The 24,796-nt window shown below is 40.2% G+C and overlaps 1 protein-coding gene across 2 annotated transcripts; it reads right to left on the bottom strand.

Moving 5' to 3' along the window:
* Positions 1 to 1,828: 1,828 nt before the first annotated feature.
* Positions 1,829 to 22,575, bottom strand: LOC101164826 (AP2-associated protein kinase 1). Of its 2 annotated transcripts, none has more exons than XM_011481836.3 (20): positions 21,574 to 22,575; positions 20,569 to 20,687; positions 19,818 to 19,926; positions 19,484 to 19,626; positions 19,059 to 19,180; positions 18,684 to 18,765; positions 18,338 to 18,470; positions 18,118 to 18,221; positions 17,929 to 18,011; positions 17,612 to 17,766; positions 17,087 to 17,208; positions 16,552 to 16,869; positions 16,220 to 16,350; positions 15,946 to 16,130; positions 14,904 to 14,987; positions 14,354 to 14,440; positions 14,007 to 14,114; positions 13,298 to 13,465; positions 10,779 to 10,886; positions 1,829 to 4,050 (listed from the first exon to the last, which is right to left on the bottom strand). In XM_011481836.3, exons 1-20 carry the CDS (start codon positions 21,734 to 21,736, stop codon positions 3,335 to 3,337), a joined length of 3,240 nt encoding a protein of 1,079 aa, XP_011480138.1. In that variant the 5' UTR covers positions 21,737 to 22,575; the 3' UTR covers positions 1,829 to 3,334. The 2 variants fall into 2 exon arrangements, with proteins under 2 accessions (XP_011480138.1, XP_011480139.1); XM_011481837.3 differs by lacking the exon at positions 1,829 to 4,050 and adding an exon at positions 7,629 to 10,518.
* Positions 22,576 to 24,796: the final 2,221 nt, after the last annotated feature.

Below are 24,796 nucleotides of genomic sequence, written 5' to 3'. Positions count from 1 at the left end.
TGGGTCCTGAAGAGCAAAAATGCACAACCACTGGTATTGTTTGCTATGTTGCAAACAAAGTGTGTGGCTTCAGATGCAGGGCAGACCTGGCTTTAGTAAAAACATGGAAGTCTGATTACCGGTAAAGCTTTTTAGATACAATACTATAATTCTGTCCCAGCACTCTATCTTTAAAACACAGGAGGGTAATGTTTCCCAACACCACACTCCTTAAACAAAGCTAATGTTAAAAACTCCTTATTTGGATGTAATAAAGAAAACTATCCATCTTAAACTCCCATTTATTCCTGTGTGCCACCACTGGGGTTGCTAGAGCCTATCCCAGCCGGTTCAAGGCAATAGCAGGGTACACCCTTCAAGGCCACTCACTGATGTTCACAAGTTCTTGTTACCGATTAATCTGCAAAACATGATCTTGGACTGTAGAAGTTAGCTGGGGTGCCCATAGAAAACTCATGGATAACCCAGGGAGAACCATCAAAGGACCCCTGCAGGGATACAATAATGGTATCAACCACAACACCATGCAGCTTTTACTAAAAATTAAATGGAAATGTGCTTTTATTAAATATTCACAGGAATATTCTGGTATAATTGAGTGAAACCCAAATAACACAGATTTTGACTGTTGATGGAAGAAACATAAGCCTCATCTCAGGAAAATGTTGGATATATATAAATTTGTATCATATTATAACCAAAGCAGCTTATTTCCATCTAAAAAAATGTAAGAGGACCTTACTATTATGTAACAAGCCACAGAGTAGACTGTCTGCTGAGTGGTATTCCACCTAAAGCTCTTGAAAATGAAGTCTAATATAAATTTTCCATGTGTTTCTGCTTAAGCGTTGTCCTCATTTAGAAGTGCTTTGACAGACCTATGCAGTCAGACTTGCAGTTCTGGGATACTGGTGAGCTAATGGAGGCGTGGCTGAGAATACTTCCAGAAGTAAAGGCAGGCGATCCAATTAAAGGCCCACCACTGCAGAATAAGAGAATGATCCAGCTTTGGTGCCATGAAGATTTGGAGGAGGCATTTAGACTGCAGTTTAAATCTCTCACTTTGCCCAACAGAACCCTTTTTAAGTCAGAAAGGTTTTCCTTTCTTTCCGAAAACTCCACTTTCACTTGATTCTCCCTACGAGTTTCAACATTTTATGATCAAATTCCCTCCCTTCCCTCTTTATAAAATTAGTTGTGCAATAATGCATTAACAGAGTATTGTGCAAGAAGTCAAAATGACCTCACTGCTCTGAAATGTGTTTACCTTGAAAGTGCTGAAATACGCGTCACACTGGTTGCTTGCTTGGCCCGTATCGTGGTTAACCTTGGCTGCGCACAATGCCAGTCAGTAACTTCAGACAGCAAATCTGATCCACAGCTCTGAGAGCTGATGAGCAACACTATGACCCGCATGCAGCTTTGGTCCCATATGAGCTTTCAGATGAATCTGCTTTTCTTTAACTTGGCAATGAACTCCACTCATCCTGGCTTGCATTTACACATTTTCCATACACTTCCTTCATGAAGATCCAATTAAAACAAGTGGCTCAACTTGGATTTTCTAGACGTTTTAGCTGGAGGTTGCATTTCATTACGGGATTTTCAAAGGCTTAAAGTGTCCCGTTAACTTTTCATTATGTAATGATCTTTACTGCCTCTCTTTATTTTATCCCAGTTTTTATTTATTGACCCTGTAGCTAAATAAAGGTTGCAAATCCTAAGACGCAGTTAAGTTTCAGCAGGTCTTTGCCATAAACACCTGGTTCTCCTAACATGAAACAATTGAAATCTGACAGATCTGCCCCAAAATAAGACAAAAAAAAAATGAAAGGTCTTTTAATCTTTAATACATACATAAAAAAATATGCAGAATATCATCAGCAAAGGTCGAACAGTTTACAAAAAGCTCTGCAATGCAAAATAAAAATTCTGATAATCTAAACGCATGAAAACACTGAACAGGCATGTAGAATAGACATCTATCCCTCAAGTCTTTGTCACAACTTCATGATCACTTATATTTAGTTTAAAGCTCAAAAATGATTTAATACATTCAAAAAATACTTTTATAAATGCCATCTAATCTCTTAGGCTTAAAACTGCAGTATTTTCATTATTAAAATCTATAACAACTTCTTTACTCATGAAAAATCACTACATAGATCAATATTAATTTTGTTAAGAAGCAGAAAAAGCGTGTTTTGAAATGAATGCAGAACTGTAGAACTCGTTTTCTGCCGTGCAATGTTTTCTGTCCTATATGTGCATTTAGGGCATCTTCACATTGGACCTTTGGGTCAAGACCAGGGTTAACCTTCCAGATAAAGTTGGAAGGAGTGAAGCGTGGGTCTCTATTATCTCTCTATATCCTGAACATGAACCAGGATGCGGTTTAGCCACTCTGGGGGCATTTGCATGCACCAGTGAGATCGGACTTCATGTTCTTAGTTTCCCAAGTTCAGAAATTGTCAGGAAATATGTATTTTTTTGTGCAGATGTGATCTTGGAGAACTGTATCTTGGGAAACGAGGTTCTCTTACTCTGATTAGAGAACCTTGTTTGCTTACATGGCATTGATGAAATCCAGTTTCTCAGACAAGCTGATTTAACCGGGTCACTGAAGCGTAAACACACCCAGTGATGTGAAAAGTCTGTTTAAAAAAAGAAAGAAGTCTCACATCCTCAACCTAAAGAGGCTCAAACTACACAAAAACTGAAATGAACTCATTAATAAATGAGGTGTATAACTCTCTGATGAATGATTATTTGAGATCCTAGAAAAAAACCTAAAACGTGTTTCTAGCAACAGCTGCTTAAATACTAAAATCACTATAGTTTTTAGCTTACAGCAACAATTCAAACTTTACAGTCATGATAGTAAAGTGTCCTCATAGCCGTTTTTTGGTGACAGATCACACAATAAAAGGCACAGTTTAGAATTTCGGCGTAAACGAGCAGAAAAGGGTTTTAAAAAAGTTCAATACACAAACGGCAAATCAGTACCAGTTAGCATGGCTCACATCTGACAGAAGAAAACAAAGACATGCTGTTGATACATCAAAAAGAGTTGGATGTTGTTTTTAGTTGACTCTTTGAGAAGAACTGATAAGTTCATTGTTTTAAAGTCTGGGAGCAGAGACTGAGGTAGAAACTGACTTTCTACTGACTACATAGCTGCTAAAACCTTAAAATCTGACCTAAAACTGCACTTTCAATGTCAAAATAATACTATATCTGGAATTCCACTAATACTGACAGTAAAATATACTTTGGATTCTTCTGTAACTGCATTGAAAACTCTTCTTTTTCCCCTCAAAAAGAAATGATACGATCAAGGTTTTCCCTGAGAGCATCTTGGCTGAAAAGGTGCAGCAGTGAAGGGGTCAGTCAGAGGTTTCCCTCCTATAGTCCAGGAATACAGAGGCCCCACAGCCACTGAGCTGACTGCAGCTCTCTGACCCACCCTGGAGACGACTCGCTGCACCGCCACTGGCTGCTGGAACAGAGGCGCCTCTGCGCGTGGCGGCTCTGCGCCAAAACTGAAAGGACGTGTAACGGGAGCAGGTGAAACCCGGAGCAGGTGACACTGGTTGGTGTTGTGGGTCTGCTGTGGGACAGAATTCAGTATGTGTGTGTTGAGGTCATTTTTTCTTGTTTCTGGTCTTTTTCTAAATGGTGTCTGAAGAAAAACATCGGGCTCCTCTGTAGATTTATGAGCTCCAGAAAAGGAGGAGCTGCGGAACGCCATCATGCTTCCTTTTTCTGGGGCTTTAAAAGGAGCCAGCTGGAAGACATCAGGGGTCACCAGGCTGAGCTGAGGCTGGAACTGGGGTTCTTGCGTCACAGGTATAAAATGGAAGCTCGGGCAAGATGCTTGTTTGGGGTGATGATGAATGCTCCGTGCATCTGACAGCAGCATGTGTTGACTGCTGGCAAGAGAGGCGGTCCTCTGCTGAATCATCTGTGTCTGTTTTTCCTTAGTGGGGAACACAGAGGCTGCAGGCTTAGAGGCTCGCAGTTCATGACTGCTGAGCTCCCTCTGCAGGTCTGTGTGGAAAAGACGGGAAACGGGTCAGACAGGTGCACATTCCTTTCACTTGTGCTATAGAATAAAGGCGTCTTAAACCAAAAGAGATGTTGAATTTGACACATAAACTAAATAAAAAAAACTAACATAAAAAATGTTTTTTTTAACACATCCATGTGTAAATTGTGGTTTCTTACCCATATCCTGGACATTTTAAAACATTTTTCAATACGAAAATTGGGTTAAAACAGCCACAACTGGTGCTGTTGACCAACAGGGTAGATATCCAGTATTTTGGAGGCCAGATGAAAGGGCGCAAGACATAGATTGTGTGCAGCTTCAAGCTGTTTTATTTTCTGGATGGAAAGAGGAACAAAGATGGGGGGACCCTGAAGGAGGAGTTTGCCTAAAAAATGTTCTGGAGGTGAGGAGAATGTCAGATGGGGTGATGAGTCTGAGATGGAAGGTGTGATGTTGAACGTTGTCAGCAGTTATGCTCCCCAGGTGGAATGTGAGATGGAGGACAAATTTCTGGCAGGAAAGGGATCAAGTGTTAAAAGAATGAAAAAGTGTGGTGAGAGCAGCCATGTTGTGGGTTTCGAGACAGTGATTATGTCCAAATTCCCTCCCTAGTACCTAACCTCTTAAAGACTACATTGTACTGGACTATCCAGTGCGCGGGATATAAACGCAATTCTGACTATTGTACACTACTTTTTTAACTTTTTAAACACCAGATATGACATCTTTTTTACATTTTGCAGATGTAAAAATCTAAAAAATAAATTTAGAATTTAAAATTTACAAACATTTTTTCAAATCACAAACCGTTCAAATTCAATGCGTTGTTTTTCACCAATCTAGTGAGCATCAATGTATGCTAGGTTTTTGCAGAGATTTCAAGGAAATTTCCAGGGCACCAGTTTCTGGAATTGTAGATTTGGACATCCCTAAAGTCCCTGAGAAAGAGACATAAGGCAAAGCTGTAGATGTTGAGGTTTTCTTTAGGAGTGACAAGGATGGATAGAATCAGGAATGAATCCATCAGAGTAACAGCTCATGGTAAATGTTTTGGAGATAAAGACTAAGTAAAGAGGATTAGGATGAGAGGAAAAGTGATGGTGAAGTTGGAGCTACCAGCAAGAGGAAGACCATACAAGAGGTTCGTGGATGTAGTGAGGGGCGTTGGTGTGAGTGAGGAAGATGCAGAAGATATTTTAATACCATAATGAGCCGTGAATGATCTGGGGTACAGTAAATTTAAAAAAGTAACTAAAGTCACAAACACACACACACACAAAGTTTGAGATGTAAAGACAAACAAGTAAAAATGTTGTTTTCTTTCTTACCTGATGAGACGTTTGGCCCTACCCAAGCAGACTTATGTTGGAAGTTTACTCATTTGATTTTCTTTTTTTCATGTATAACTCCTTTTTTACCTGCCTGTAACTATTGTCTTTTAAGCTTTTCTTGAAGGACATGTGTTAACTCATCACAACTGCTTCCAAGAATTGTATATGGTCTCAATAAAAAAGAATTTACCAAAGAGGACTGGCTAGAAAAAAAACACAAAAAGGATGAGGAGGACCACAGAAGAACAGTGTACAAATCCTTACAACTAAAGTTACAGACACACATTAGAGAACCTGGGATTACCGCACTCTTAAAGGCACTAAGCACATTTAGCCCATGGTGTTCGCACTGGACAAGTAGAGAGGGACTTGTTCCTGTTTACTAGCGCATGTCCGTTACCTACAGTTGGAAGAGGCTTGGTGCAAAATGTCGAAGAGATGGAAATGTCTCAAATATTGCTCCAGGCTTTTTTTTCACAGCTTTATTCTGATATATGAAAGACTTTGGTGTCCTATAATTCCAGCCTGGCAGAAACCACAATTATTCATTTCTCCTCAATGATCACTTTTCAACCAGGTGGTACTTTTGTGAATGTAAATGGACGCCATCCATTCGTCAGTACCAAATCCAAGTCCCTGATTGGTCAAAGCTCGACTTGCAACCTTTATTCATCTTGCAAAGCATGTTCAATGGCTGTGCGTTTGGCATTTAGAACCTTGTGTAGCTGTGTGAAGGCGCCTGTTATAAACCAGGAAGTTGTAAACCCACATTTACATAGACTTTTCATTGGAAGTGGCCGCTTGAATGTGCGCTGCAGACGGCGATGTAGGCGATATAGGGTCCTCAGGCTGCAACATCAGGTGATGTTTGTGGATGAGTGGCATCACAGTGGATCTTCAGGATCTTATCATGTCATCTCTCTGCTTTTAAACTGCGTTTTAAGACATGAAGTTGTGTTTGGTGTCCATAACATGTCTGGCTATTCCATGATTCTACCACCGCCACTGTTCAATTACACAATCCCATCTGTAGTTGAGTCCCACAGATGAACTGTGGTTTGTGATCAGAATACCTCTCAAAGAGCCAGATGAAGTTGAATAAAGGGTCTTTGCTGCAACGACGTCGGAACCCTGATGATAACCACGCAGATTAACTTCCCCCATATGGTTTATGACAAGTTTGTGTAGGAAATCTTTGCATTTGTAAACTGTGTACTAGACGGTTGGAGCAGCTGTCTGCACGGCTGCTCTCTAAAGATTTTAGAAGGAAAGATGCTGGATATAGAGGTCTTGTGTCCAAGTGGCTACACAGGGCCCAAGTGGATGTACCACAACATTTTCAGAACCCCCTTTGAAGATGGCTCATGGTAGAGGAATGTACACATCAAATCACATTCAACAGTGGGACGCTCCTGGGGTCCGCAAGCTAAACGCACACTGCCTCAAACCTGGACACATCTGTGGTTTGTAGTAGCCTTTTAAAGTGGCCACTCTAAGCCGAACCTGAACAATAACCACAAGGTCTCATCAGTATCTTGTAATATTTCATCCAAAAAGTTCTTACTAACGGACATTTAGACATACCTGAGAATAAAAGTATGCCTTTTGTGCACATAGTATGAGTTGTTTTGAGTTCAGCTCAAGAATGGTGGGAGTAAGAACAAGTGTTGTGTTTATATTTTTGTGAAGTGTGCGTCTCTTTAACAAATCACCTCTTATTTGCTTCAACATGTTCTAAAATGTTTTTACATCAGCCATATGTGGACTGCAAACAGCTTGACAGATCCAGGCTTTCGGACCAGAACCTCTTCTCACCAGTCAAATGATACAGTCTTATTTTCAAGGCAGATTTTGGATTGTTTTTTGGACCACATCAAAGTTCTCCACTTCATCTTTTGTCTTCATTTACCCTCAGCTAGCAGAAGGTGGCAGCATTTTATTAAAAAAAAGGAATAAACCTAAGGCAAAGACTTTTTGAAAGTCAAAATAAGATTTTTTTCAACGATTTGTGATTCATTTGCTTTGTAGTATATTTTCACATTGAAAAATGTTTTATATAATGTATAGTTCAAACTTGCATTATTCTTAATTGAGTTTTGCAAATGTTTGGATTTATAAAAAACACAGAAAACAACTGGAAATGGGTTTTTCAGGTAATTTTTGAAAAAGACACCCCAGTCTTCCAGATAACTGCAGTCAGACCTGTCTGGACGTTTTCCCAGCAACCAAATCAACACCAAAACACATAAACATTCACATTTGTACTTTATTTGCCATCCCTTTATTACTCTTAAGTCATCTCACAAAAATAGAAGGAGCACACAATATCACATTTCTGACGCAGGGTTGGGCCATAAGGACAGAGGGCGTCTGAAAACACTCCTTAAGATTAGATAACTGACAGTTTTCTCTTTTGACAGAAAACAAAAAGCTAAATGAGGGGCTACCAGTTTTTCACATCAGCTCTGGCTCGGCTTTACTGACTACAACTGCGGTTACGGGGAGAAAGCTCTGGCGTTGCATAGGTTCAAACAGTGACTGTGAGTGATTGTGGGGGGGGTCGGAGGAAGGATCAGAAGCAAATGAAGCTCGATAATCTGCGAGCGAACATGCAGTTGTAGAATAAAATGGCTTATTTTGCTAAATGCTAAAAAAAAGGCAGTAAAGTTTGAAATTAAGACAGCAAATCTCAAATTATGGAAGTGATTCAAAAAAATTGGTGCAGTCCACTTCCTTGATCCTATACTCTTAACATGATTTATTTAATTAACTTCTACACTTAGACACAATACTGTTCACTTTCAATGTTTTTAGCATCAAAATGATGAATCCTGATGAGTTTTGTTGATCGAAAGAACACTTTTTGTGTTTCTGAAACTTGATTTTGTAGAAATAAAAGATAAAAGATTACACCAACAGTATGATAAAAACATGCACGAGATGCAGGTTTACCTCTGTTTGACCCTACAGAAACATCTAACATCTGAATGGAGTCGATCCCTTTCCTGACCCTCAGCAGCTAACGCCCCCCACGCATGAAAGTCTGCGACAAGAAAACGCATGATCTCTAAAGGATGGAGAGCCAGCGAGCAGAAAGTCTGTGTCAACCTCTCAGAGACCAACCTGAGAGAATTTAGGAAGAAGGGAGGAGAGGTCTGTGCTTTTAGAGGAGATTTTTACAGACAACTCTATTTCACGTCGTCGCATTTTGCGGCCAAACGACAAACACGAGTATGCTACTGGAAAACACAACCCCACAATTCAAACTCGAAGCACGCTCACGGGCACGCACACTCTGAACATCGTTTTACCGGCACACGTAAACGCAACATTCAACAACACTGCCATGCTTTTGGATATGAATGCTGTGAGCACAAAAACATGACCAAAAGGAGAGCTTCAAAAGCACAATTTCAAAAGAATTCCTAAGCCTAACTCCTCTCTTAAAGAAGACTTTTCTGAATATAAATATAATCCGTCATCAGTCCATGTAAACAAAAGTAACACAGGCTCATTTTTCCCCCCCACAGACATAGAATAAGGGATTTGGCCTAATCCTTTGCAACAGTTAAAGACTAAGACATTACTTTTTTTTTTCATTCTCTGACATTTCAATGGAACTCAGAAAAAAAGAAATTCCACAAGGAGGAATGAAATATTCATATATTCTCCAATATTCTAGAATGATTATGGTGTTTAGAATCATAGATAGATTTTATCATAGACTAATATTTATTTCTTACATTCATTTTCTCACACACTATCTATATTAACATGTATTAAGGAAAACAATGCCATAAATATCTTTTATATACATATATATGACACGATTCACAAAAAAGCAATATGGCGTCCACAAGTAAAGCTTTATGACGATATCATTTTTATGGTCTGGATAAGAATCTGCAGGAGTCAAAAGTCTATTTACATCAATTAGGAGTAAAGAAATGAGAGGAATGTTTTGTAGGGGAGAGCGTGCACAACATGGAATGACTGTTAATGCGTGCAAATGAGTAAAAGTGATTGGCAAGATGATTTTTCTAGAAATTATGAGCCTAAATATTACTGCTATTGTTTGCTAGTGTTTCCTATTGCAGCTTAATCCTCAGACTGGGACCCCGGCTTCATGCATTTGGGCACGGAAACAAGCTGCTGTTCGCGTTTTATTTTAACAAACCTGTTAGCTGTAGGTAAAGGTGATGAAAATAAATGAATAAAAGCTCAGAAGAGCTACATGTGCGGAGGAACTCAAGTGCTGCATTTCTGGAGTTTTCTAAAATACACCTGTTCTGATCACACTATGGCACTAAAGCGTCGCTCTTTCGTAGCTTTTCTGTTTCAGAACTGTTGACAGAGCTTGATGTTTTTTTGAATCAATTCAATTGCAGCTTGAGCGGAAGAAGGATGCCCCCATTGTACAGCTATGAGATAGGTAGCAAAATGCATCTGTGCAAATCAACAAAATCAGAGTTCTGCTCTTAATCTCATCCGATTGAATGTTTTTTTTTTCCTTTATAAAAATGTGCAAGATAAATCCAGGGAGAGGGTAAAAAGCCAGACGGTGACAAGTTCACTTGTGCACAAGAACTACGACCACTTACAACTATGCCTATTTTACATTACTATAATGATTTTCTAATGTTTACTATAAGACATTATACAGATTGGTTGGAATGAACTACGGAGATCATTTCCTGAAGGAAGATTCAATTCTTAAATGGTTGTCTGTCAAATCCTTGCTAATGAGCAACACGTGATGAAGGGCTACAACAGAGAGAGAACGTGAGCATGAAGATGGGAAATGAGAGGCGGGGAGAAGGCAGATAAACGCCGCTGATGATGTGGAGAGCAGGGATGGAGAAGCGCTGAAAGGTGAAGGGCGTTCTACGGTTGGAATCGTAATGGAGATGACAGCAGAGAGGGGGGGGTCGACTAGCAATGATGACAGAGTTGATTGTTGCTATGCTATGCCAGACTATTATCCAGTGTTACAGCCACTATAGGGGGACCGGGGAGGTGGGGGGGTGGGGGAGGCCTACAAGTCGATGAGCTGGTCCACCAGCAGCAGGGAGCGGGCCAAGCTGGGCAGACTGGATTCAGAGCCACCACTGTTACTGCGCGAGTGGCCTCCTGAAACTGGCCAGAGAGACAAGGGGGAAGGCAGGGGGGGGAGGCAGGTACAGGCAAAAGAAGGGGGGAGGAAAAGCACAGGAGTGGGAGTCAGAACAGGCAATCAAAGCAGTCGAAGAGGAAGAGAGACGGCCACCCAGAAAGAGAGAATTGGACTATTTAGTGCAACAACCGTTCACAAATCCTCATCACTTATAAATGTTGCTTTGGTGCTTGTAGAATGATTGACTGTCATAGCTGCTCTCCAGAAAACCTAGAGGACTCACCTTGAGAATTCTTACGGCCTGTGACGGGAATAGGATCAAACTCATCCTCTGTTGGGGCTTCTGCGCTGGTCTGCTGAGATTCAAAGTCCAAGATCAGAAGAGATGAGTCTGCAAAAATATAGGATTGATCTTTTTTTTTTTTTCCAAAGAAAAGAATATGCAACAGAGAGGCTGTGTAATAATTAGGTTTAAAAAACAAAAAATATTAGTTCATATCAAATTAGACTTCAAAAATGCAGGAACAACCAATCAAATCCTTCAATCGATTTTCCTTGTATTTTTTTCCATTTTGTTATTTTTTAATGTAAAACATTCCTGCTTTTATTTAATAAAAGTTTCCATCTGTATACAGGTTTAACAGTTTTTCCTGAACCATTTGTATGTTGTATAAACATTTTAAAAAGTTAATCAGTAGTTAACTGAATCATGAAATGAATCGGAGAATCAAACTTTTTTTAAATCGACATCGAAATGCAGCCCAAACAACCGTCAGAGAATTTATCCCAGCATTTTAAATTATTAGTACGAAAAAAAATGATTTGGGTTGCTTGTTTGTAAAAACATTTGTTTTGAAATATTAATAAAATACAAATCCTATTAAAACAGAAATCTGTCAGTTAATTTGATGGTTTGGATGCAGCTGGTTCAGAGTCTCGCTGCCGTGTCGAGTTTACCAAAATAAAAACCCACACTTTTTTTAAACAAATGACAAATGACCATTTTCAGTTTGAGACACACAACTCAAACATGAAAATGATTTCCATCATAAAACCCTGTGGATGACATTCAGATGAAACAAAGACTACCTATATACAGCGGTGGTCAAAGGTTTACATCCACCATTTTGAGTTTCCAGTTTTTCTACAACTCTGATTTTTTTTATGATTGAGTGATTGGAACAGATACTTCTATGACACAAAAAATATTTATGATGTTTGGTTCTTTCAAGACTTTATTGTATGTCAACTGAAAATGTGACCAAATCTGTGGGTTCAGAAATATCTGCGCAGCAACATGAATTAGCAATTCTGGTGACTTAGAAATTTCTGTAACTGAAATGAGCTTTATTGAAAGGAATAACTTCTTGTGAGTGACTACAGCTGGTGACTTCTCCGAGGCGCTTTAAATAGGGCTCACTGGACACAAAACCCCACAAAAGCTACAAAGGGAAAATCAAAGGGGCTCTGCACAGATCTAAAAGTGGGAATCATTGACTAGAACAAGTCGGGAAAGTCGCTTGGAGCCACGTCAAAGCAGCTGCAAGTCCCAAAAGCAACAATGCAGACAACTGATTGTAGGTATAAGTGCATGCCACTGTTTTGTCACTACCACGATCAGGAAGAAAATGCTAAATATCACCTGCTCAAACAGGTGAGAGAGAAAATTGGTCAGAAGGGTTAAGAGTCAACCAAGAAGCATCAAAAAAGCAGACCTGCCAAGCCCTGCTCCAAAAGTAGCACCTTAAGGCTCGACTAAAGTTTGCTGCTGATCACACGGCTAAAGATGACCTTCTGGAGGAAAGTTCTGTGGTTGGACGAAACAAAAATGGAGCCCGTTGGCCACAATGCCCAGCAATATGCTTGGAGGAGAAAAGGTGAGGCCTTTAACCACAAGAACACCATGCCTACCGTTAAGCATGGTGGTGGTAGGATTATGCTGTGGGCCTGTTTCGCTGCCAATGGAACTTGTGCTTTACAGAGAGTAAATGGGACACTGAAGGAGGATTACCTTCAGATTCTTCAAGATAACCTACAATAATCAGCCCGAAGGTTGGGTCTTGGGCGCATTGACATTCTATTCTTTACAAGTGTATATCAACTTTTGACCACCACTGTAAATCACCATTTAAAAAAAGCACACATAAATCCTTAAATGTTATTACATTTACTAGTCTTTAAGGTAAAATTGAGTAAGTTTACCTTAAAGAGTGTCAAAAATTCCACTTTCTGTTTGCAAAAGTACCTTTCTGCATATTTAGGAGAAGTCTACAGGTCTAAATAAAATGTAAACATTTGGGCCATTGCTGATTTCTAACCCAGAATTCCCAAGCAAGATGTGTTAGACTTCCATTAAAAGAATCTCTTATCAAAACCTACAATCTCCTCATTTTAAAAGAAAAAAAAACACAAACACATTAAATAAACACCAATAAATGTTTAAAAACCAATATTATGGCAATAAAAAGCAGATTTTATGAAGAAGGTTGTAAAGATGATAAAAAATGTTGTTAGAAAGAACAGATGGTAGCCAAACAAGCCCATAAATCATGGAAATAGGTGATGTCCAATGTCTGCCTTAGAGAAATAAATATTCAATCAAAAATGTATTTATTTATTTTATTAAAACTGTTGCTAAATGCAGGAAATAAAACAGACATTTAAAAGGTCATGTCATTGCCATAAGAGCATGTCTAATCATTTTATAAAACATCCTTTGTTTCTTTCAAAAAATGCAGCTTTATCAGAGTTTGATGTTGATGTCTTTTTGTAACATTTTAAATTCCGCTTTTGGAAACACACCTGCTTTTGATGCCGACTCTAGAGACAGCAAGCTGAAATCGTCCAGAGCAGAAGCTGCAGAGGTGGGAATGGAGGACAGAGTGGAAGGAGCGCTTCCTGCTGCAGCTGAGGCGGGCAGACCCGAGATCAGGGAGCAGCCAAGAAGAGAGTCGTCAGCAGTCAGAGGGTCTGTGACGGGACAACAAAAGATGAGTTTCATCATATTATCTTTTATTTCAAGAGCTGCAACAGCAACACCGCTAAAAAAACAATAATGACGAATATTATATAACATTATCAAAAATATAGCGCAGACCTTCCCTATTACACTAGGAAATCAAAGAAAGATGTCACATTTCTTGTCATGCCCCTCATGGCCACAAGGGGGCAACAGCAGCAACCTCTTCAACAGCAAAAACCAAAGAAAGAAATAATGTTTAAACTTCCGAGGCCAGAAACAACCTCTGTAGGGTTATCAGTGCAGGCAGACATGTCACACACACCTGCCGTTAATGGAAAACTACTGGTTTACTCACCTTGACAAAACAAAAAGTCTGCTTTGCAAACCATTGATGTTTTTTTATTTGCACACATGAAGAGAAGCCCACATGTCGCCAGACACTGTTTTCTTTCCCAAACCCCAGATTAAAGACAGCAGCCCTCCACAGTATGCACAGGAATTTCCAACTGATTTCACCCGTTATTGTTGTCTCTGGGGACAGACAAGCACCTTTTGCAGAGTCTTCCACAGATCCTCCAAAAGGATCAGAGAGCGACAGCAGGTCAGGAAGCATGAGTGAAGATGTGTCAGGTGACTTCAGGCCTTCAATCAGCTTCTCTGAAGAACATAAGAGAACAGAAGATCAATCAACGTTGGCGAAACATTCATACTCATATTCACATAACAAATATTTAAAAAACATGCTTTATTGATTAATTGAATGTGATTATTAGGATTATTACTGGTGCAACAAGATGTTTCCATTTGAAGTTTACACTGCCAGATATAAATAAAAGGACCACAGTAATCTCCCGAAAGGCAACAACTAAATAGCAGGAACTGGTTAAAATATTTACCTGGAGCATCTGACAGGTTGAGGGTGTGGAAAGCATCGGGGACGACCAACAACGTGGCCTCTGAATCCGGAACAGGGGGACTCTCAACTGTGGTGTTGTCAAAAAACAATGATGAACGGGATAAAGATGCAAACAGATTAGATTTTTTTTTTACATATTCCAAGAGCAATTAAAACAGCTAAAGCATAAATCTTTTTACTGTGACAGAGAGATTTTGTTTGGTAAATAAAAAACATTGATTTTGGTTCAATGATAGGAACTACTTTTCCAAAGTTTCATCAAAATATCTAAAGTTGGCTCCTAAATTACTAGATTTCAAAGTTTAACCTCATGCTATAAGACCCAAAAGGTGCATGGCAGTATTATCAGGAAGGTTTTATTAAAGAGCTGCTTTATATCTTTTAATCAAGAAACTGACATTCATCAACCTGGATAACATGAGAAGTTATTAGGGTTGGAAAATGCCAAATATTCCACCAAACTCAATTTGATTTAAGTTCAACAACTTAATTTATGCAGTTTGACCTTAAATGTTTTGATTGTTGTTTACCAGTTTCTTGAGGACTTTCCAAGATTGGGGTCTGTAGACCTGGAATCAGATCTTCAGAAGATTTCCCCTCATTTGATGGCACGTCTTGCAAGACAAAAAAAGACACAACAAATCTCGTCATACTCTAGCGATCGTATATTGCGCAGAACCAGATACAGAGGGCAAAGGGCAACTTTTAAGTCTACATTCAGGTGATGCAGAAAAAAAAAACACATTTTAAAAATTAAGTTTCTTTAATGAATAAATAAAGGTTCTTAAGCCTAACTGAAGAAGCAATAATGTAAATTGTTTGATGCTGACTCCATGAAAAGAACATTTGTTCCACAAGTGAGACATAAAAGCAAACAAGGGAGGAAACGCATCTGGAACAATCGGTAGAAGTAATTACTCCGATTATTCACTGTAAAATAATCTGGAGATTAGGATTACAGAAAGTACAGAATCTGCAGATTCTTAAAAAAAAAAACATCTCAGACTTTTCAGACACAGAAGACAAAACAGCTTTGTATATCAAAACAAAAACTAGCTCCTCTCCAGTTAGTTTAGTTTTTAAACTGGCCTCAATCCGGAAGCACTGTAACATAAACATGATATTTCAAGGTTTCAGCACAGTAGAGGACAGAACCTGCTCTGTTTAGGAGCCTGGGCTCATTTTAAAGCCACAGAACAATGGTATCTATAGTGACTGAGCTGACCATAATGTCAACCCTGAACCTGAGCACTGTAACATGAGAGGCCATCTGTTTGTAAGGTAAATGTTAATCTGAACGGGTCAGTCAACAATGATCGGAATTTCCAGCAAGAAAAAGCAAAGTCAAGCTTTTTAAGAAAGCTTGGAGTATTCCAGATGTATATTTACTAAAGTCCCATAGTGGTTGGCATTAATGAGTATGTGCAAAATTGAAACTGACAAACGTGGGCCGTTACTGGTTTCTTCAAAAAGAAACCAGTAACTCTTCATTCTCAGGCTTGTGGGCACAGTGAAGCCCTTTTCTGTTTTCTTTTTTCATACAACGGCATGAAGCATGAAACTCAGCTTTACCAGAAGAATCTTTGTTGTCCGTCTTGAGTTTTTCAGTAGAGAGGTTGGAAAAGTTGTCATCGTCAAATGGGTTCCATGCGGGCTGAGTCGGAGGGTCGGAGGCAGCGGTCGCTGCGGCGCTCTGCTCTTGCGCTACGTCACTCGACTGAAACGGCTTCACCGTGCTTTGCTGAGGTTTAAAGGTTCTAAAAGTTTTTTTTTTTTTTAAAAAGCCCACAAGTTAAAGTGCATTTTTAACATTTTGCCACAAAATGTAAAGTAAATTGCTGCTTACTGGATGAGAGCGGCGTCTCCGTTAGCTGATTGTAGCTGCTGTGAGGCGTCGCTGACTGGAACTGCTGCTACAGTGGTAGCAGGAGCTTCACCCTGGTGTTCTTCAGTTGTCTTTGGAGTAGTGGATGAAATCTGACAAGAAGTTTGAAGTCAAAAGAAAAATAAGCTCAGGTGATGTCGCTCAGAAAACAAAATAGAAAAAAACTGCCTCAAAAATAAATGTAAAAATAGAACAAGTAAATAAAAGGCTTTATTCTCGAGATCTTACACACAAAAAAAAAAAACCTTATCAAAAAGAAAGTAAAAAGTATGCATGTTGACAGATGTTCTTACTGTTTCAGCTGATTTTTGGCTGATCTCACTGGAGGCGGGCTGAGCCTGAGCAGCTGATGGCTGAATAATCTGCTGCTGCTGAGTTGCTGCTGACTGATCAGACTCGGGTTTGCTGGGGGAAGGCTGCGAATCCAGTGGCTGGGCTTGCTTGCGGCGAGCCGGACGCTGAGGCGGAGCCGGACTGGACGGAGGCTGTGCTGCCTGCTGGGAAGTGGAGCTGACCACTGAGACGGGTGCAGTCTGCTGCTGGGCTGCAGGCTGCGTCTGTGGTGGGGCCTCGGCTTTGGCCGTTACTGATGGTGCTGTTGCTCCAGCCGGCTGTGTGGCGTAAAGCAAAGAAACGTGAGTCGTCAGAGAAAGGGGAAAAAATTCAAATCTAAGAAAGCTGTACAAATAAATTTTTTTATAGCTGCAATAATTTTTTAAAGATTTTTAATTTAAAAATACTCTAAAGAATCCAAGTATTTTTTAATCCAGATAAACAGCATTACAGAATTTCTTTTTCCTTTACATATATAAAAAGAAAATTCTGGACCTGCTTCTGCAAAGCTGCAGCCTGACTTGCATTGTTTTGTGCCTGGGCGGTGGGTTGAGCTGATGTCTGCGCCTTCTGAGACTGGAGGGCTGCAGCTGGCTGGGAGAGATCCAGGCTGACTCCTGCAGGAGTTCAACAGCAAACACCGTCTTCAGCTGCACAAGTTTATCTTTAGACTAGCAGATTTCTAACTTTCTCTTTTAGTGCAAGTACAATAAATGGGCATGTATTTATCAGAGAGACATAACCTGATAACAGCCCATACAGAGTGGCATGTAGAAGGCAACAGCTGCTTTGACCTGAAGCAATGCTGCATCGTGAGGAAGAGCTGGAGAAAGGGATTTTATAATCACTGGGCCTAAGGGAAGACTGCTTTCATTTGCACCTCTCACCCCTGCCTACTTGATGCGTTCCAACTGAGAATTGTTGAACTGAATGTGTGAACAAAAGTTGGAAGGCATCGACAGTGTTCTTATTTTTTTTTTCCTGTGACAGACAGGAGAATAATGAGTGAGCTCTGCATACCAGAAGCCGCACCACCGGGGATGTTAGCGCGCTTGCGAGGGGTGAGAGCAGCGGGCTGGATGGGTAGAATGCCAGCAGCGGGCTGGGCGTGCACCGCTTTGGGCCTTTGGCGAGGGGTGATGGAGGTTTCGGTGGTGGGAATCGGATCTGTCAATCTGCCAAAAAACAACAACAAAGAAGCCTAATTGTTATTTATAGCATTGCAAATAAGAAATAAAATAAAAAAACACACAAAAGTTACAGCCACTAATTACTTCCAAAAGATTTTTTTGCTGAAACAGCCTTATAGTATTGTAGAATAAGCTGTTCTTGCTTGCCTGGGCTTCGTCTGGCTCTTCTTTGCCGCAGCAGCTTCACTCGCTTTGACTGGCTCCGGAAGTTTGGAAGGAATCTGAGAGTTCTACATAAAACAAGGAAAAAGGGTAACTCCCAAACATTCCCGGAAGAAAATCGATTCCTGATAAGAGAAAGTCCCATCCGAAAATTTCCAGGTGAGAGACACTAACCTTCACATTCTGAACCGGACAAGTGCGCTGAGCCAGTCTGAAAGCAAAGTAGGACACCTGGTAGATATCTGGCCTTTGGTCTGGGTCTGGCTCCAGCATGTACCCTGTAACATTTACCACCAAGGAGAAACTTAAGTCTTGGAGAAGCGCAGATGAAGCCCGTCAACCGGAACTGAAGCAGACACTCGTGCAAATTTCAGAATACTTAGCAGATACTAACGAATGAGGCAGTGGAGATCATAAGAGTAACGGGAGTTATCTGGAATGGTGAAACTGCCATCACAGATGGCCACCTGGCTTTCACCAAAGGGGAGAGTGAAGAAACACAACTTGTACAGCAAACAGCCCAGAGCCTGGAGAGAATAACCACATGCAATTCCCATCAGAGAAGAAAAGAAGCTGAGGAACAGATTGAAGAAACATCTTCCCTTTAGAAACCTGCTTTGTCAAAGCAATAATAGTGTAAAGCAGCATTTGGAGGCTGGGGCTCCCATATTAGCAGCTTTGTACTGTGTATATTTTGACTGTTGTAATAACTGCGGCATAAATCTGCCGTGATTAGTCACCCAGATATCAGCCTTTGTGGTGATGATCTTGTTGTTGTAGAGATTCACCATTTCTGGGGCGCGATATGATAAAGTGGTGTACCTGGAGGAAGACAGTTAGAAGAGCAAATTAGTCCACTGAGGAATATTCTATCCTAAATCCTGACCATGACAATTGGACAATTTATATTAAGCTCAATATTGATGGAAAAAATGTCAACATTTTAGCTTTGCTTCACAGCTGTGAGAAAATACCTTAAATGGACAGAAAAGGCTTCAATATCAGCATCAATATTGAAAATACCCAGTCCTATAAACAATATTCAATTACCAAAAGCATACTTTTTGTGCAATAGCTGTGCTAATGAGTGACCGTTGATGGGAAAAGGTACAAACTTTTTGATCTCTTCCTCCACAGCAGCCACTCCCTCCGTCTGTGGGTTCTGGAACTTGTTTGTGGCGCTGCCAAAGTCGCACAGCACATAATGACCCTTGTCGTGCAGGAGGATATTCTCCACCTATACATAAACAAGCGATTACTTACAGAGGAGATGCCAACGTGTGCTCGAAGACTGTATTTTATTTTTAAAAATAGACAAATAGATAAATGCAGGTACTGTGCAGTTCATTTTTATTTTTTATCATAATTTAACACCCTTTTATTTTGAAAGTTCATACTAGCAGGGATTTTCATCCTTCTTTACACAAATGAACTATTAACAAACGGATTCTTGACTCATTAACATTCTAATCAGAATTCTCAAAGGTCAATTCAAAATGCTGGAGCAGCAGTTTGATCAAAAAGAGACTGCTCAGGATACCTTAAGGTCTCTGTGGACGATGGGAACCTTGCGCTGGTGCAAGCGGGAAACGGCGTCACAGGTGTCGCAGAAGATCTGCAGCACCTCGGACTCTGTGAAACCAGTCTGCAGTTTCTGATTCATCAAGTTCACCACCTGCCCTCCTGTCAACAGAGCATGCAGCAGCCCAAGTAAGAGAACCACCAGAGCCAATGAGTCTTCATTGCATTTGATGTGGTTAAAGCAACACAAACTCACAAGAATACAACTCAAACCACATAGTAGAACATAAATAAAATGCCAATAAATCTGCTGATCTCAGCATGCAGTTGCCTCCTTCTGTTCCCACACTAACCCTTGCAGTAATCCATCAGGATGAGGACTTCCCATACATCCCTAGATCCCATGGCTGTGATGCTGGAGTCCAGATAACCTACAATATTCTTGTGACCGACAAGGTCTTTCTGCAGGAACAAAAAGACACATAAAGTAGAAGTCAGAATAAACATGAAAGCCTCAGTAAGTTTTTGCATACTGTTCACAGCTAATCTGAGCGGAGCAGGGAGCTTCTTAGCCACAAGCTTTTTCAAACGCCATTTTTTCCTCTGCTCTTGATTCACAATGATTTGAATACAGAAATACTCAGAAATGCGATTTTAAGATTAATTTTCTTTATATATGTTTTCCATCATGAGAAAAACACTATTTACATTGGAGCGGGTCTTTAAAGAGGGGGGAAAAAAGGAAAAACTAGGAGGTTAAAACAGCTAAATAGGCTAAAAAGAGTAAACATGCTGCTGAATGCTTCTTAAGTGATGCAATCTGCCTTGTTTGTGAAGATCATTGCTTCCTTCCTGTGGATTCCTTCACTCAAAAAACCCTCTGATGACTCTAACCTTAAAAACAAGTAATGCAGATACTCCAAAACCACAAAGGAAAACAAATCTTTTGCAGGTTGCTTTCCTCCCCGCCCAATTTTTTTTAACTTACCGTATACATAAAGGCTATTCATAAAATAAGCTGTGCTGTAGATTAACCCGGCAGACAAAAACATGTTAGAACCAGCAAAAAGAAAGAAAAGAAAAGTTTGAATCTCAACCGCTTACCATGATTTGGATCTCACATTTGCAGACCTGCAGATCGTGTTCATTGTTGACATACATCCTCTTCAGAGCACAACGCACCCCTTGATTGGTTTTCACAAGGAACACAATTGCAAAACCACCTAAAAAAACAAAAAAAAAAACATTAAAATAAAATCACGAAAGATAAGTCAGTGACTTATAACACACTAGTCTTCAGAAACACCTGGCAACCTTCTTCCATCAAAATATTGTTAGATTTACAAATGGCTGTACATGCAATGTTGGTAAACTGCACGTTTTTTCATGCATCCTAATACGAAGAAATTTCGCCTCTTTTCCACATCATTACTTTGACACTTGCAGCGTCGTTTCCTCATGGCGTTACATCAGTAAGGACGATCAGGCCCACATGGTGCTGCCTCACAGCCTTATCCATTAGTCATGTCATTGCTGCAGGGTTTAAATAGAGGCCTACATCCAGGCATAACCATCTGGTATAGCTTAGACCTCGGATTCACTCGGCTGAGTTCAGCTACGGTTGTGTCATCGATTGCAGACACGCGCTCCTCGCTTGACAAGTGGTGTAGCAGTTCTATGGTATTGTGGTTCTTTAAATCATAAGGCGGTATGCATTGAGTTTCAGTTACACATTTAAGTGCATGCAGACATCCAGATCATCTGTTATGGGGTTATTACACTCACTTTGAAAATCTCTGACCAACCTTACACAATAAAAGCACAAAGGCATGACTAAAAGGGTCAACTGTGGATTTTAGGGGTTATTTGGTTTGTGCTTAAATTAGCCTGCAAACCCAAACCAACCAAATTCCCTGAGATTGGAAATCTTAAGGATGCAGTGAAGCTTATTTTAGGGTGCGATTTATCATTTGATGACATAAGGCCATATGGCTGTGGGTCAAAAGTGCTGTTTTGAACAAACAGGAAACACTTAACAAAATAAAAGCCTGCATTTGGAAAATAAATAAGAAAAACACTTTGCATTTGGTCTGGGCCTCCATCTCTCACCTTCAGCAATGATCTCCTCAACAGTGACTTGGTGCCGCCCGACAGTAAAGCCTCGTCCAATGAAATTCCCGCCAGCATGGCTGGATCCAGAGCTGCTGCCCCCTCCTCCAGAACCGGGCCCCGAGCTCACCAATTCCCGACGAGAATCAAAGAATTTCCTCATGTCGTCGAAGCCACAATAATAATAATAATTAAAAAAAAAGAGGAGTCTTTGCTTCGAGGCTCTCACAACAGTGAACCGCTGTGTGGAGGCTTGCAAGCCGGGATGTTTGATGCAACTCAGACGACAGAACCTCTAAAGTCTATTGGGTGTTGCAGGACTTATATGGATCTTGGTTTCTTAGGATGGTAAAGAAAGACTTTAAATGTTCCATTTGCTTGCCAAGCAAGCCAGGTGGTGAGAACTAGTAGAGCGCTTGACCGTTATGTAAGTGAATATAAACCGCCCGGGAGGGTAAAGCTTCTCCCGAGAAAGTATTTCCTTTGCTAGCCATCCAGCTGTTCATGGTCGGTCGCTGATGAAAACACTGGCTCCATCTCCATCAGCAAGCTAGCTAAATGCTAGCTACTTACGTGCTATGACATTTCGCGTAAGGTTATCCAGGTTATCCTCCAAGAAGATGATGATGTCTCCAAGTGTTATCTTCCCGACGATTAACTGCTGCGATAGCGCTGTCGGAGAAGGTTTTCCCATCCTCAGGAAAATAAAGCGACCGTTTGCCTCCTCATAGCTAGCTGACCGTGTGGCTATTTATTCCATAACTGATTTTAGTGGGCTAACGCTTTTTTTGCGAGCTAAGCAGGCGTCGAGTCAACAGGAAACTAAAGCTCGCGGCTACGACTGCGACTGCAAAGATGTCACCGAGGAATGTGGCATGAAGCAAAACATCACACTTAGATCTCAACCCAGCGGTGTAATCTCTGCAACCACAGCAAATTTTGGCTGCCAGCGATATCGCAACATCCTAGCTGTTGCTGTGGACGTGACGAGGGAATTGTGGGTATTGTAGTTTGGTGCTTGCGTGAAGTCAAGGTGGCTTACGTCACTAACTGGGTAAAATAGATTCGTAATGAATAAAAAAATGTTTTAATAAAAAATAATTTAAATTTGTAGATACTAAATGAATAAAAAAATGCTCATGGAAAAAATCCAAAGTACTTTTGTAAATGGCTACCTCATATTTTTAACCCCCTGGTGCAAAGCAGTCACTGGAGTGGACATTACTAAAAAGTAACTCTTTCCTAAATGATTTGTTTTCTATGGTGGGACTGCATACCAGTCACTAAAGTGCTCTCTTCTGCCAAACTCTATTGAGTTCAATTCAGTTTTCAGTCGGTGTAACTGCAAGTAGATATACTTAGAATCCAAGATGGATAATTTACCCCCCCCCCCCCCACCCAAAGACTACAGCCACTCTAGTTTAAAACAAAAAAGATATTCAGTAACATCTGGGGAAGGATGATAATTATATATATATTTGGAATTTGATTTTTTTATTTACAATACATAGAAAATTATGGTTAACCATGTGTCCAATTAGGTGTGCATCACCAGTATTTTTTTAACACATGTGTGATTGGTTCACTGTTTCATGTGACTGTTATGGTTATGAGTTGATGTAAAATTGTTATATCTATAGCTGTTTATAGCTTTTTATTGATATTTATTTAAATTAGATATAATTGTACAGATCGGCTGTAGTTTGAGTTACTATCATAATTATCATATTGTAATTCTTTTACTTCAAATCCAGCAAAGAATAAGGCATCTGACAGAATAGTCCAGGAGATTCCACCCAGCTCTTGCTGAGTGCTGTAGTGACAACAGTGATGATGACTGGATAACAAAAGAAGAACAGGGACGTAGGAGCTGAGGATGATGGCAATACATAGATGCATAAAGTGAAGATGATGAGGGGCAGGTTGCATAAGATGGTCAGGATTGAGCTTTGAAAGATGGGCATATGGCATGTAACCAAACTCCTCCTCTTCAAAGCTTCTGTAGTTGGTGCACCAATAAATACTGGCACTCTACAGTTAAGAAAAAGAGGAAGACCCAACAACCCATGAAATGCAGAACAGTCATTACAGTAGCCTGTGAGGTCAGGTCTGACACCAGGTACCGTTGGCCTCATTAGTATTTTTTATAAAATACTAGTATTTTATGTAAAAACAATTTTATTTTTATTAACAATATATGTAAAATACTATTTTATGTATTTTATTAGTATTGTATGTAAAATACTAATTTATTACGCTGTATTAATATATTTAATGATACTAAAATCCCTATTAGTTGTTGCTACTATTACACCATCATCCTCCTGGTTGTCAGTGCTGCTGTTTCGAAAAAGTCATTAAGTTGAAACTAAATTATCAATTAGTATTCTGTGTCTGTCTCATAAAGTGACACATTTAAAGTAAGTTTTTAGTCCTTTGTCAGAACATCCGCCTCTCTCTATTCCACTACACCTTCTTCATTCACATCAACCACCCTCATTTCCTTCTTCACTGCATTCATGAACCTCCTCTTTTATGAGGTTCCATTTGTGCCAAAAATCTGTTTTTGTGTCCACTGTCTATGTCTTTGGTCGTCTCACTTTGTCGTCAGGACTTAGCAACCGTTGCTACTGTCGATAGCTCCGGTCATTGGTCTCCCTCTTCCTAGTAGCTCCAACCTCAGCATCATGTTACCAACATAACCTTTGCCACTAAACATGTCCAAACCATCTCAATCCGCTTGTCTGCATTTATCTCCAAAACTTCTAACATGACCTGTTCCTCTGATGGATTCCTTCCTGATCCTATCCATGTTTGTTGCTTGTTACAGAAACCATCAACATCTTCATCTCTGCTACCTCCAGCTCTGCCTTCTATCTTTTTTTCAGAGTCACTGTTGCTGGTGGCTGCTCTCACCACACTCTTCTTCACCTTTCCTTTCATTCTTGAAACACTTCATCTGTCTCCTTTCAGTATTTCTTCTTCTCCTCTGTCTCACATTCTCCCTTGGGAGCATACGCCCTGACAAACGTCACACCTTCAACCTCACACTCATCACCCAGTCTGACACTCTCTTCACCTTCAGAACATTTTTAGCAAACTCCTCCTTCAGGATCCCTTCTTCTCTGTTCTACTTTCCATCCATGCCAGTTCCCATTTTTCCACATTGTTTTTTTTTTTCAAATTGGGTAGAAAACAGTTTAAAGGGTGGGTCTTTTAACAT

The sequence above is a fragment of the Oryzias latipes genome, chromosome 12, assembly GCF_002234675.1.
Source record: "Oryzias latipes chromosome 12, ASM223467v1".
Classification (NCBI taxonomy): domain Eukaryota; kingdom Metazoa; phylum Chordata; class Actinopteri; order Beloniformes; family Adrianichthyidae; genus Oryzias; species Oryzias latipes.
This window is presented reverse-complemented; position numbering and strand designations above follow the sequence as displayed.